Source organism: Chelmon rostratus, chromosome 2, assembly GCF_017976325.1.
Source record: "Chelmon rostratus isolate fCheRos1 chromosome 2, fCheRos1.pri, whole genome shotgun sequence".
Lineage (NCBI taxonomy): Eukaryota > Metazoa > Chordata > Actinopteri > Chaetodontiformes > Chaetodontidae > Chelmon > Chelmon rostratus.
Window position 1 is genome coordinate 28,725,115 of NC_055659.1, and position 13,157 is coordinate 28,738,271.

General features: G+C 42.4%; 1 protein-coding gene across 2 annotated transcripts in view; it reads right to left on the reverse strand.

Moving 5' to 3' along the window:
- Window positions 1-1,183: 1,183 nt before the first annotated feature.
- Window positions 1,184-13,157, reverse strand: part of phf2 (PHD finger protein 2) — a 30,587-nt gene continuing 18,613 nt past the window's right edge. Inside the window, exons 10-22 of one of the 2 annotated variants that reach the window (XM_041944498.1) lie at window positions 11,325-11,416; window positions 11,147-11,236; window positions 10,386-10,739; window positions 10,158-10,274; window positions 7,804-7,919; window positions 7,409-7,587; window positions 6,863-6,930; window positions 5,787-5,953; window positions 4,573-4,853; window positions 3,672-3,767; window positions 3,473-3,582; window positions 3,077-3,392; window positions 1,184-2,524 (exon numbers count right to left, since the gene is read on the reverse strand). In XM_041944498.1, coding sequence (XP_041800432.1) covers window positions 2,436-2,524; window positions 3,077-3,392; window positions 3,473-3,582; window positions 3,672-3,767; window positions 4,573-4,853; window positions 5,787-5,953; window positions 6,863-6,930; window positions 7,409-7,587; window positions 7,804-7,919; window positions 10,158-10,274; window positions 10,386-10,739; window positions 11,147-11,236; window positions 11,325-11,416 — 2,075 coding nt within the window. In that variant the 3' untranslated portion in view covers window positions 1,184-2,435. Of the gene's footprint in view, window positions 2,525-3,076; window positions 3,393-3,472; window positions 3,583-3,671; window positions 3,768-4,572; window positions 4,875-5,786; window positions 5,954-6,862; window positions 6,931-7,408; window positions 7,588-7,803; window positions 7,920-10,157; window positions 10,275-10,385; window positions 10,740-11,146; window positions 11,237-11,324; window positions 11,417-13,157 lie in introns of both variants that reach the window. The other variant, XM_041944490.1, reaches the window with a different exon arrangement.

A 13,157-nucleotide genomic window follows, 5' to 3' on the forward strand; every position in this document is an offset into this window, starting at 1 on the left:
GACTTTGGCTTGGTTTTAATTAATGACTTGTATAAAGCAGATGCTGAAGCTCCAGCAGGAAACCTCCTAAACCGAGTCCAGGATATGAAAGCTCGGCCTAACTTTTTGTTAAAAAAACAGCCCGATCGGTCTGTGATCAGTGTGATGCGGGGTTCGATGCGACTACAAAGCATGACAATGCGAAGCAGGAAAAACATGTTTAGTCGTCACCACAGAAGCCGTCACATTGCAAGTGGGAGAGGAACACATTACAAAGTAGGTTTTCCACAGTAACTGTATTGCAAAAGTAAACAAGGCTGACAATCATATCATTCAACAACAATATGTTTGTTCCTCAGAATTTGCCATTTCTCGATGTCTTAAAAAAGTGAGCCATGATCTCAAACAGAATCGTCTAAATACAGAAAAATATAGATTCAGGTCAAAAAGGATTGAAAATACTTACTAGTACTGTAAATAACAGTAAGGGAAGACAGCTACAACAGGTATCATTCACTGTCCTGGCACAGTGGATGCATTTAATAGGTTGGACATACAAAAATAAACCACAACAAAGCAACACACATATTGTACAAATAAAAACCTGAAAATATGTCCCACTGACAGAATTTGATCGGAGTGCATCTCATACTGTATCTGAGAGGTGGACACGTGGTTTACATCTGTGACTAAAACACTGCCGCTATAGAGTATAGCACATTAAACTGTGTTCAAAATGTCCTGACCAAAAGAAAACGGTGTGATGGAGGCGTGGACGCAGTTGCTTATAATTTTAATATTAACAATAATAATAATTATTATTATAAGAATAATAATAATAACATGTCACATTGGAAATGCTGATATCATGACACGATGTCATAACATTGACATTGAGTGAAGACAGGATGGAGATAAAAAATGTTTGCTAATGTCGATTCTCGAGTGTAACGTGTTCGTCATGCCCCCCAAACACACACACACATCCCAGAACAAAAGAAAACAAAGGAAAAACAAAAACTGTCGGCTAAGGGTAAATTCACAAGTTGATGAAATATTCAAAAACAAAAAACTTTTAAGAATTGTACAAGTATAAAAAAGCTACAAACATTAATAAATTACATCACTGACACATAAACACTTCACAAGGTGCTAGTAAAATAATTCCGAAACCCTTCAGGATACTAGAACTCGAACAAGAGGCTGGTCATAGAAACTTTAAGTGTTTTTTTTTTTCCTTTTGTATCATTTTTCCTCAAAGCTTCGTCTCTTGTTCAAACAGAATCACAATACAATTAGCTTTGTGTATGTAAGGCCATATGACAATAAAATGTATTATTTCTTCAGTTGTTTTCCAGGCAACACCTTTGAAAACAAAAAAAAAGTTAAAAATGAGTCTCTGCCATTAAAAAAACAAAAAAACAGAACAAAACAAAAGTTAGGACTATACTGTATATCCATATATATATATTTTTATTCATTTATTCATAATTAGCAAAACCGGTAAAAATGTAGAATTAAGCCTTAAGGGGAAAGGATACAAAAAGTAGTAATTTAAAAGGCTATGTACAAGCTACATTCTATATACTGTACTGTGTGAAGCCATAAAAACGCAGAGATGAGTCTAGGTTGTCGGTGCTGCCTGAGAAAGCAAAAGAAGAGAGAAAGTATCCCCATGTAACTGCAGACCTGACATGGATGAGGCTTATCATTACCCACACGGTGTCACAACCCCTCGTCCACACACACACACACCTGTTCAGCAGGCCTCTGTTCCATTTAGTCCTGCCAGAGACATCCTGACACGGCTGCTGTTTGATACGCTTTGTGCTTTACAGTTGTTCCAAGAAGCCCCCCACTTCTTATCTGTGACTCAACACAAATAAATAAATATCACCGCTGATAGTGCTCTGCAAAAGTAAGTGTTAACATTAACAGATAAATGCTCCAGTTGACTCCGATGAGAACTGTCCGCTGCCAAACGCGGAGAATCTCGGCCGGAGGGGACGAAAGGAGGCGCGTTCTCCATCCATCGTCGCTGTGGCAATGATAAGCTGCATCCACGTAGTAAGAATTAACGTCTAAAATCCCCGAACCCTGACCCAAAGCGCACATGCAACTGAATACATGCAAGGGATACTTTCAAGAATCTTGGAATGACTGCAATGTACTTCTACTTCATGTTTTAGCAACCCCTGATAAACTGACAGCTGTAGTAAAATGAGACATGTTCTCTTAAAAAATATTTATAGTAGGTTCTGTACACTTTAATATCTGAAAGTTATAAAGTATAAGTAGAGGCAAAAACCTATTTGAGTGATGTTCTTCTTAGAAATTGAAAAATGCATGATTTTCTTTTTTTTTCTCCATTGTTGGCTTTACTCAGTGAACGGGGGGGTGAGGTTGGGGTGGGACCCAGCTCATGAATTCCCAGTCCTACAGCAGTCTGCTGCATGCTACAGGAGGAGCTTTCCATTTCGATGGATCTTTAAAATCTTTCCAAGTCTCTGTTTGGCGGTTGCCATGCCTTTCTTTAGCCGCTTCGCTGTGAAAAGAACGAGAGAAGACAGCAGATGTGAGAGGAGCTGCGGTAATAACTTACATCAGAGATCAAACCGCTGCTGCCTCATGAAGCTAATTAATATTTACTGGAACCTTCCTGCATGTTTGCTAGCTCCGACTCTTCTTCTTCCCTGCCTCCGTTCAACAGCATTGCTATGTTTCCTGACCCATTACTGCCACCAACTGGTGCTCAGTGTTAGAGCATGTGTACTGTTGTGGCCACTTATAAAACTTGTGGCTGGGGGTCGCCTTCGCCGCCCTACGTGCGGACTGTTTGATAGTGGTCAAAACTCAACATTATAATAGCAGTTTGTGTTGTAATTCCTCTCTGTTGCCAGTAGAGGTCCGTAGTTCTCACAGATTAGTTTATGCTCTTTTAAAACTGGTTATTTTAGGTTATTTAATGTTTGATTAACAACCGATCATGCCATGTAATGTGCAGAAGCAAGTGAGCACAACTGATCATGCGGAGAACATGAATATCTCTACTAAACCTGATGGCTAGCAGCCTGCCACTGCTTTCATCTGGACTCACCTTTGGCGTCTGCTGACCCCACACGATCCCCCTTTGCCATGCTGCTGCTGTTGGTGCTCGTGGAGTTGGTGCTGTTGTTGGGAGAGGACATGGACGGTCGCCTCTGGCTGAGAAAAACCCCCGGCGCCATGGGCTGCGGTCCTCCCGGCGACTTCACCGTCCCAGTGTTGAACTCGTGGTCTGTCAGGCTGCCGTCTTGGGAGTCCAGATTGTGCTCCGGTGAGCTACTGTCCTGAGAAATTTTCGGGGGCTCCTCGATTACTATTGCCTTCTTTTTGGTGCTTTTCTTCTTCTTCTTGGTTTTCTGCTGCTCCTCCTGTCGACACACGTGTTAGTCGTTAAGCAACACTTACAGAGATAATTACTATCATTGTGAAAAACACCGTCATGGCGTACCTGATGAGAAAGCTTCGCTGCGGCTGCAGCCAGTCCCGTTTCTATGGAGGCCACTCTGGCTCCGTCTCTCGCCGGCCGCTCCTGACGCGGAATCGAGGGTCCTACACGGGCTAAGATCACATCGATATCAGGGTTCACAACACATTCACATCATAGAACTGCAGACTGCAAAACCTTCATCAGTGCTGCAAGTGTTTACCTGTCGGGCTGTACGGGGTGTCGTCACTGCTTTTCCGTTTTTTCGATCTGGATTTGAAAATGGGATTATCCTCCTCAGACTCCAACGAAGGGTAAACTAAAAGCAAAAGATGCAACAGATTACTAACACGTCATGCCTGTAGAAAGGGAAACCGGTCAGTCGCTGACACGTGTAAATCACAGAATGTGACTTAAGTGCACTTATTTCTACTTTCCGTGCATGTAGAATGGTGGAAGTTTCCAGCGACAGCGTGCAGGCCAGCTGCGAGACAGCTGTTGAATGCCTCCTTCTCTCAGCCTGCTCACAGAACAACCCTTCCAATCTAGACATTTTAATAACTGATAATTGGATGATCAAGATAAAAAATGGCCTGTTTACAAAAGAGGAAACAGAGTACCAGTGTGTGAGAAAGGCTTCACGCAGGCCTGAAGATTTCAGAGCGAGCATGTTCGTGCTACGAACAACTAATTAGATACTAATTAGAAGTTCAAAAAGCATGCAAAATAACATTTCCAAACTTGTGTTAATGGCTTATTAACAAGCCGGGAGGGTCCGAACAGCTGTGCTTGGATGGGCTTTACAAAGAAAACATTTCAGAGGAGGAAAAAAAATCACAAATTGGAGCAACACGAAAGGGCAGATTTGGAAAGGACGCTCGAGAAATAAACAAAAACCCTATCATCTACTCCTAATGAAACGTTCCAGGCCCAATTTAGAATTAAAGACCTACATGTTGATCCATCAGGGGTCAATCTGTTTTTAACAGCACCTGTTAGCAGCAGAGAATCAGGCCTGGCAGATAATTCTTTGCTCACTCATTTGCTCAGAAAATAACCCCGTAACACCGGCCTGACCTCGCTGAGCTGCAGATAAAACAGGGACAAGGGGGACGAGTCCTCACCGTAATCTGAGTCCTTGAAACAGGCGTCCATGTGATCCTGGTCGTCATCGTAGTCCAGACTCTCAATACTGCTGCTCTTCCTGGGTTTCTTCGGGAGCCGCTTGCTGGGCCGCTTGCCGTCGTTGCCGCCGGCGCCGGCCTTCTTGCCGGCCTGCGCGCTGTGCGAGTTGCTCTTCGACTGGCTATTGTTTTTGGATTGGCTGTTGCTCCACGGTTGCTGCAAGCTGTCTGAAGACGACAGGTTGGCCATGGACAGCATGCCCTGAATGGCCTCCTGTGTGCTGGGAGATGCAGGTGGCTGACTGTAAGTACGTCAATAAAAAATACACAACAACACAGCCATTACACAGCAGTCAACACGCTGGCAGAGGTGAAGAGTGACTGAGAGAAATAACTGAAAAGGTTTTAAAGTCGAGATGTCACCAGTCGCGCTATTAAGCATCATTATCGTTTGACACCTGCAAAATGTTCAAAGTTCTACTGAATCTGGAAGAGCAAAGGAAAACGGTCAAATCTAAATACTCTCTGCGGACCTGTGATTACATTAAGAAGCAGCTATGAAAATATATTCACACACCTATTAAGCTATTAGCCGCTGAGCTGCAACAATGACCGAAGGTACTATCAAACCCCGCCATAATGAACCGTGGCTCCACTCCCCACACTCACCGAGTTCCCCGCTCAAAGCAGCAAAACAATTTGAGAAATTAACATATTTCGGCCGATGTTTCCTTTCGTTCTTTCATTCCTCATTTGTAGCTTTCAATGTGGTGGAAATAGACCATCAAGAGCTGAACAAAACAGCAAACAGCAGAAGGCACGAGGAAGAGCCTGGAGCCACGCAGCGCTTGATAGATGAAGGCGGGGTGAAACAAACACTGACTTTACACAAACTGCTGACAGAATCTGTGTAAATTGTTGCTCCAGTCACTAGTTGATTTTTCAGCTCGAAGTGAAGTTATAAAATTCAGCTTTTTCATCCAATTAAATTGTCGTTGAGCGGGCCATTTGTTTGTCGGTGGGTTCCTCCATTAAGGAGCGCGAGTCCGAAAATGGATTTACTGAAAGGAAAAAGGGTCCAGTGGGAGCCATTTACAGAGTAATGCTGTGCATGTACTGTAACCCAAGTGTGTTTAGATGGAAAGCTTCCATTGGTGTTGAAGGAAATAGAGAGAAGAAGCAGAAAATAATGACGTGAGGGGAGGTCAGTCTACCTGTTGGTGCTGTAGTCAATCCCACCCACTTGCTTGCTCGCCTGCAGCAGGTCGAGAATCCCTGCGGCGCTGCCGCCCTTTTTCTTCACCTTAGAGTTGCGGCTTTTGACCTCAGGCTTGGCCTCCGTGTCTATGTGCAGAGTCTCTTCATCTGAGGAGTCGACGCTCTGATTTAGGAGAAAGTGGACAGATGGAGAGAGACATGAGAGACGCAGCAGATAAGATGGTGGTCCAAAGTTGAGACATTCCCAGTGTTTCCTCTGGATTTGAGCTATTTCCGTCTTTGTATATTAACTTTTTATTTCTAATTTCCTGCAGTTTGTCTATTACATGACCTTGGCCAGAATACCCCCCCGGGAAGGCCTCTGTGAAAAATGAGCTGTGGACGCCTCCTGACCGCCTCTTTGTGGTTAATTAGTTTAACTTGTATTTATTCAGAAATATGCACCATGTCAATTTTGACACATGTAGACAAAACAGGTAATAATACAGGCCTGCTTTAGGACTTCAGTCATTTCACTTGATACTCTTATTACCAAATAAAGAGACACTCAATAAATCTGGGGCTTCTGTGACCTCAGAGGATCTGGATCCCCACAGCAGTGTCTGGCTTTAGCCTTTTCATGATCCAGCCTTGGATCTGACTGAACTTACCTATAAGAGTATGTACATGGTCTGCTTTTATAGAACACTTTTACAGTCTACCACCTAAAGCGCTTTACAACACATGCCACACTCATCCATTCACACACACACACACACCAGCACCATCAGGAGCAGTTCAGGGTTCAGCATCTTGCCCAAGAACACTTGGACATGCAGGAGCTGAATGTTTTACCTTTGTTCTTCTGAACCTCTGAGCTTTAAAGCGACCCTGCAGCCTGTTGTTGTGCATGAAATCCCTGGAACATGACTGGATGTCCAATGTTTCATTAACCATCAGCCGCTGAACAGCGTCCTCACGTACATACAGTAGTGTAATCAGATTTCAAAGGCTCGAACTTTAGCTGTGCAGCGTCACAACATTTGATTATCATTCAGGTCATCAGTGGAAGGTGATGTGATGTGATACCCACCTTGGTCACCAAGGGTTGGAACTTTGGTTTCTTGGCTGGCTGGATGGGCTCTCTGATGTCTGACAAAACTGGAAAAATTCATTCGTTCAATTCATCATTGAGCAACAGCTACAACACAAAATATGTTTTCATAAAACAGACAGTAGGGCTGGGTCTCCAATGCAATACCTGGTCTTCAGTACTCATAACAAAACAACACCTTTTTTTAAAAAAAAAACAGCATTTTATTTTGGTGAATTTAAATATATTCTAACCTCCCCACATATTAAACTGAAGTGCCGTTCTATTCACCCAGGGTTTGTTTGTTTAGCTTTGTGCAAACCCAACCACTCTCTACTGCCACCACCGTTTTCAAACGACCATGAAGCTGTGGTCGCTACTGCTGGGAGCAGTTTTTCATGATGATCGAAGAATTATGTCGATTCAGAGTCGTAATTTCTGTAAGTCAAAAAATAAAAAATGCACTAAACTTAAATAAGTTGCCTGAAGGTGCTGAGGTCTGAAACCCAGCCCTAGCTGACATCTTAAATACACTGAAACACTCACAGGACTGATCTCTCTTAACGGTGTTCTTTTTCCGCCTGATGGGGAATTCGTCAATCTTCAGCTCCCCCTCGTCTGAGACATACTCATACTCGTCCTTCACTGGCTTGGTTTTGTCCTCTTTCAGGTTTTGTAATGATCCAAAAACACTCGAGTTGGTCTGAGGTTTCAGCGTCTTGGAGCTGAAAGGGAAACCGCAGGACAATAAGGGAGTGATACGAGGCTGAGCCTGGCACTCACAGTGAGAAGTCCTTGAATTAGCTCTAATGGATATGCTGCTGATAGCCACATGGCTCCATAATCATCATAATACGCCACATGAGGAGGTTAACATGCTCTCCTCCCCAAAGACCCTTCATGAAACGTTTACATGGCAATCACAGCCATTCCATACATACCCGAGCATTTTCTTGTGAGACATAGTAAAGCTGAATTTGTCTTTATTGCCTGACAGCGGTGTTCTGTCAAATCTGCACTCTTCCTCCATTTTCAGCAGGGAGTCTGGTTTACTATTCTGGAAAAGAAAAAAGGAAACACTGTCAAATTATCTTATCACCAACATATTGGTAAATGCATTTTAGTGACAAGACTGACGGATCGATGTTTAAACATTCACTCAAAGCTGCACTTACAATATTCTGTATTAAAATGGATCAAATGACTGAGTGTCATATGAAGGGGATGAACCACAGAGAATTCTCATCCACCCCTGTGGTTTACCTCAGCTCTGCACAGCCTTAAATGCTCTTTTAGCTCTTTACTTTTCTCAAGGGTTGGTGGAGATCAAAACAGAGCTAATCATGAACTTTTTATTCACTAAACACGAAACCAAATAAGTGCTAATGCTGCTCCGCCTCTGCCAGATGTGCAAATAGGCACATTTTTGCTTTTTGGCCAACATGTTCGCCACAAGAATTTTTATAAGGTGATAATATGTCAGTGTTGTGTTTACGGCCTGTTCTGCTGCCCCCCACTGGCAAATAAATCAATTATTGCACCTTTAATGTTCAGAATACAGGCTTGCACACGCAACACGTTCATTCACTCGTTCATGTTTATTATAGTTTGGAAAAGTTCATTTAATAGTCAAGTTTGCAGAGTTTATAGTTCAGAAAACATTTTATTGCATTTGTTGTCTTTTATGGTTGTTTTCACTAATTTAGTTTGCAGTGACGTTAACACTAACAGCAAATTAAAGTGGTTTAATTTGCTGTTAGTGTTTTTTAATGCTTTATTTTTCAGTAAAATGTCCTGCTCAGTACATCACTGGGTCACAACAATTTAATAACCATATTTAAAGAACTCAAAACAAACACTGGATTGAATTTATTCTAAACTCTGAAAAATTGATACTGGTGATGTCCTAACTTTGCATCAGAACTGTGCATCTGGTTGTGTAGAGGTCACTTTCTGCTTCAAACAATTGATTTTTGATTTACATAAAAATAAACAATCTGCATGATAACATTGTGCCCGTTTCCCTTCCGGTATGTTGACTCCTTGCGAGGAGCAGGGTTGGGAAAAATACTGTAGCTGTCATCTAATGGCTACTGCAATTAAGTGAAACCCAAGCACACACATTGACAGATGCAACATATCAAGTTAACACGCCCATGTCACTTTGTTTGGATTTTAACATCTGTTATTTGACTCCAAAATGACACGAGTGAAACTAGAAAATGTATTATCAGTCTAAAAACAAGTCTTTGTAAGACGTAAGCACTATTTTGTAAAATAGCGGACGGGAGGAATTTGATGAAAATAAAAAACTACTATTTGAAAAGATCCTCATGATAGTCATCGCCGCAGATCTTATTCACTTATGACATTTTCTGACCTAATTTAAAGTAAACCAAACGCACTAAGAGGAATGCGAAAGGGCTGCCATAAAAATCACCACTGAGCAGACCGTGCAATTAACTGAAATCCAAGAATATACACTTTCAAATATTCACTCCTCAACAATTTGGACTCTAAATTAAAGGCATGTGACGACGTGGTGTAACCTGAAGCTGACATTTCACACTCTCCAAAGCATGGTCTTTCATTGACAGTAACATACAGTACGGGCCTGACTGCACTGCACTTTTACATCAATCAATAGCGATCACAAGTGAAGGTGGTCTCGCGTGACCTTGGTGAACATCTAACGGGGTCTCTCCTCCATCTGCAAATGCTTGGCCTGATGTGAAGGCGCAGTTGGATGGAGATCCTTGGAGGGACTGCAAACATTCCACAGCAGTTTGGCATTGACTTTTCCATGAAACTAAAGCCTAAAAGTCTTCTGTTCAACAAAACTACACTTCTGCTCCAGAGAGCCTCCCCCTGTTGTTCAGCACTAACCATACAACAAACTTTTTGTAAAAGATGAGAGCATATGTAAATACTTAGATGGGAACACAGTGGATCTGGACGTGGCGTAATTCCATTAGGTAAACTGTGGGAGGGTGAGTGTTTCTGGAGCAGCTCTGACGAGCTGCAGGCCCGAAATGTGCGACTAAGGCCACATCATTACTTTTGCTGATTGCTTTGAAGTGAAGTGTGCAAATCACTTTTGGATGATCCTCCTTTTTTTCCGTGTTCAGCTGCTCAGCTCGTAACCTTCACAACCGCTCGAGTCTTCTTTTCTAAAGGATGCCAGGCCTTGGGTTTATTTGAGCTTTTAAAGGGTTGTGATATCATTTGCTTTGGCCTGGAACAAACAGGCCTGAGTTTAAATCATGACAAAACTTCACAGCTGAAACTTTCTTACCTTATATTTCCACTTTGCCTCAGTCTTGTTTTTATTCTGCTCTCTGATTTCAAACTTCTCCACGTTGTTCTGCTTTGACATTTCCTTCTCCGACATACTCAGGACGTTCTTAACAGCCTGCAAAATGGACACATTTGAACAAACACACAATTATTAACAGAACAGTTCATTTAGGAGTAACTATGGGCTGCTTCTGCCATCCTGCATCCTTACTAACGCTAACATTACCTTCGTCTTTTTTGGCTGGTCCATTTTACTCAAGATGTCTTTTGCATGGGACTCAAGAGCTGCGAAGCTGGAGGGTTTAGGAGGCGGTGATGACTCTTTCGCCTTCTTTGCCTTTTTCTTTCCTCCTTCCTTGACCTTCGGCACCTTAGGAGGCTTGGGGGCCTTGGGCATCTTTGGAGGTTTGGGAGGCTTGGGGGGTTTCGGGGGTTTGGAAGCTTTCTTTCTGGCCTTCTCTCTGCTGGGCGAGGGGACGTGGGCCGGAGAGACGGGCTCTTCAGGCTCAGAGTGGGTGGATGGTGGTTCCTCCACTGGTACCTTAATGCTGGGCTCACTCTTAATGGCTTTGGTTGCATTCTAGAAATAAACGGAGAGAGCTATGATTTCATAATCAGCAATTAAACCCCACCAACACAAGTAAAGACCCACTGAACTAGTGCTGTTGTTGTCCTGTGGGTGATCATTAAAATGAAAGGGGTTCATCCTCTGGGGAACAAGAATGTCATGGTATTGTTCCATTGGATTATTATATTAATATTTAGAGTGCAAAGTTGACATGATGACCTGAGGTTGGCACTAAAGGAAAGTTCATGGACTGACCAAAACGAAGTGATTGAGAAATCTTTGGGTGGAGACTCTGAGTCCGAAACCCATGAGCAACGTCACCGTCTTGATGTGAAAACTGAAACTGCCACTTGGAGCCACCAAAGTGTAAAACTACATGGAAATCATATAATGTTTATGCCAAAATAAAATCCAAATACCTCTGACAGTCTGATCTCTTTTGCGAGATCTTTAATGAGCTGCGACGGCTTCATGTTCTCTGGAAGCTCATCTTCATGCTCCAGGAGGGCCTGTTAGGAGGAAGACCAACACGACTGTCAATCCTTTTCACAGCATCTTACATGGATGACTGAGACACAAAGACTAGTGTGTCCATACCTGTTTTTTAGTCCAAGCTCTGAAGGCTCCATTGATGATTTTGGCACCATGTATCAGGTATGGGGCTGGTTGCTTATTTGCTTTATGTAAACCTGCACAAAAAAAGGAAAGTGTAGATGTTATCACTGAGTGAATCCTGACTTTTAAACATGCATTTGCAGCAGAGATTTACAGGATGAACTCAACAAACTGATGAGCTGAGACTTCACTCTGTGGTTTTCTAATGAGAGCTTGTGTGAAGGTATGCCTCTCATCAGCGAACAGAACAGGGACTGTCAACAGGCTGACTGTCCTGGTGACAAAATGAGAGAGCTGAGCATCCAACAGCCATGTGACAGGTTAAAGTTCTCGAGGCGCAAACCTCCTGACCTCTGTGTTCATTCGTCCTAAGTGTTTCTGACATGTTGAATCTGTGGTGGTCCTTCATGTGTTGGGCTTTAGGAGCTCCAATAATGAGCTGCATGCCCAGAGTGTACATGCATGGACAAGCTCCAGTGTGGCCTACAGATTCCCTGTGGTCAAACACTTCTTGTAAAAAATGGAAAGAAAACATAATTTGTGGTTTAATAGTTAAAACTAGCAAACTGTATCTGCCAATATTTCTTTTTTTAAACAAACACACTTGATGGGGATCTTTTTCTTAGAGTTTTTTTGAGTGATTCTAATCTGTACAGTTGATGGCTTTCTAATGGAAAAACCATGTAACAGTGTTTCTGCATTACCTAAAGCATCCTTCTGTACTCACATTGTTTGTTATTTGTTAACCAATTTATTTGCATATATTAATATATCAGGCTCTGTTGCAAAACTCTGACATGGTTCTTTAAATAAACCAAAAACAAAGTCAATGATTTAGTGGCACCCTTGTAGATGGTACCTCTTCATGAGATGCTTAACTTGAGTATTTTGGTTGTAATTTTAGACTCATCAGTCTAGATTAAGATGTGACGTTGGCAATCAGATCGTATGCAGGACGATTGGAGGAATGATCCATGATTGTTTTCTATAATAAGATGATTTTAACTAACTTAATATGAGAACCAAGATGTTATAAAATAATCTCTAGAATCTGCACCCTAATGTGCTTTTAAAGATGTTTCTGGTGGAGCAGCAGGTCCGCCCGCTGAGCCCCGTTAACTTGCACGGGTGACAAGTGAATTTTAAATCCTTAATTGCAAAAACAGTTTTCTGTCTCTTTTCCATGGATCTGACACCCTGCATCTCTGTTCAGCAAAACTCCATTAGAGTAGTTAAAGGTATGGATATGATTTGGGTTGTAAAGATAAGATAATAATATGCTGTGATATTGTTGCACTGAGCACAGACACACACACGCGATGCCAGTAATATTTCGAAGTGTCTTTTGCGTCACTCGAAAAGCAACACACAACGATGATCCAATATTCCAATACTGCAATGCATGACGGGCGAGTATTGTTTGGACAGTGAGACGATGGATCTGCATTTCTCATGCTTCCCTGTTGGAAAGACGTTTCACTAGTGTGCGTCGTTACTGCCGCCTTTGTTGTTACCACAGCAACCCACTCAGGTTGGTGATGTCTGGACACAAAAATTGCTTACAAAAAAACAGTGCGGACAGTCCGTCTTAATGATCTGATTTGAGAAACAAATTTCACTGGCGTGCTGTTACGTAACTCCTCCCACCTCCTGGTGATCGGATCACCTATCGACAATTTTAATTCCCCATGATTGGACGATGTGAAAATAGAACCGGTCGCCAAACCCTTCTGTGACACCTACAGCCCTGATTTATGTGGAATTCTGCAAATTCAGCTTTAATGTGGATTCCCCCTTAATTTCAGTTGAATGGCA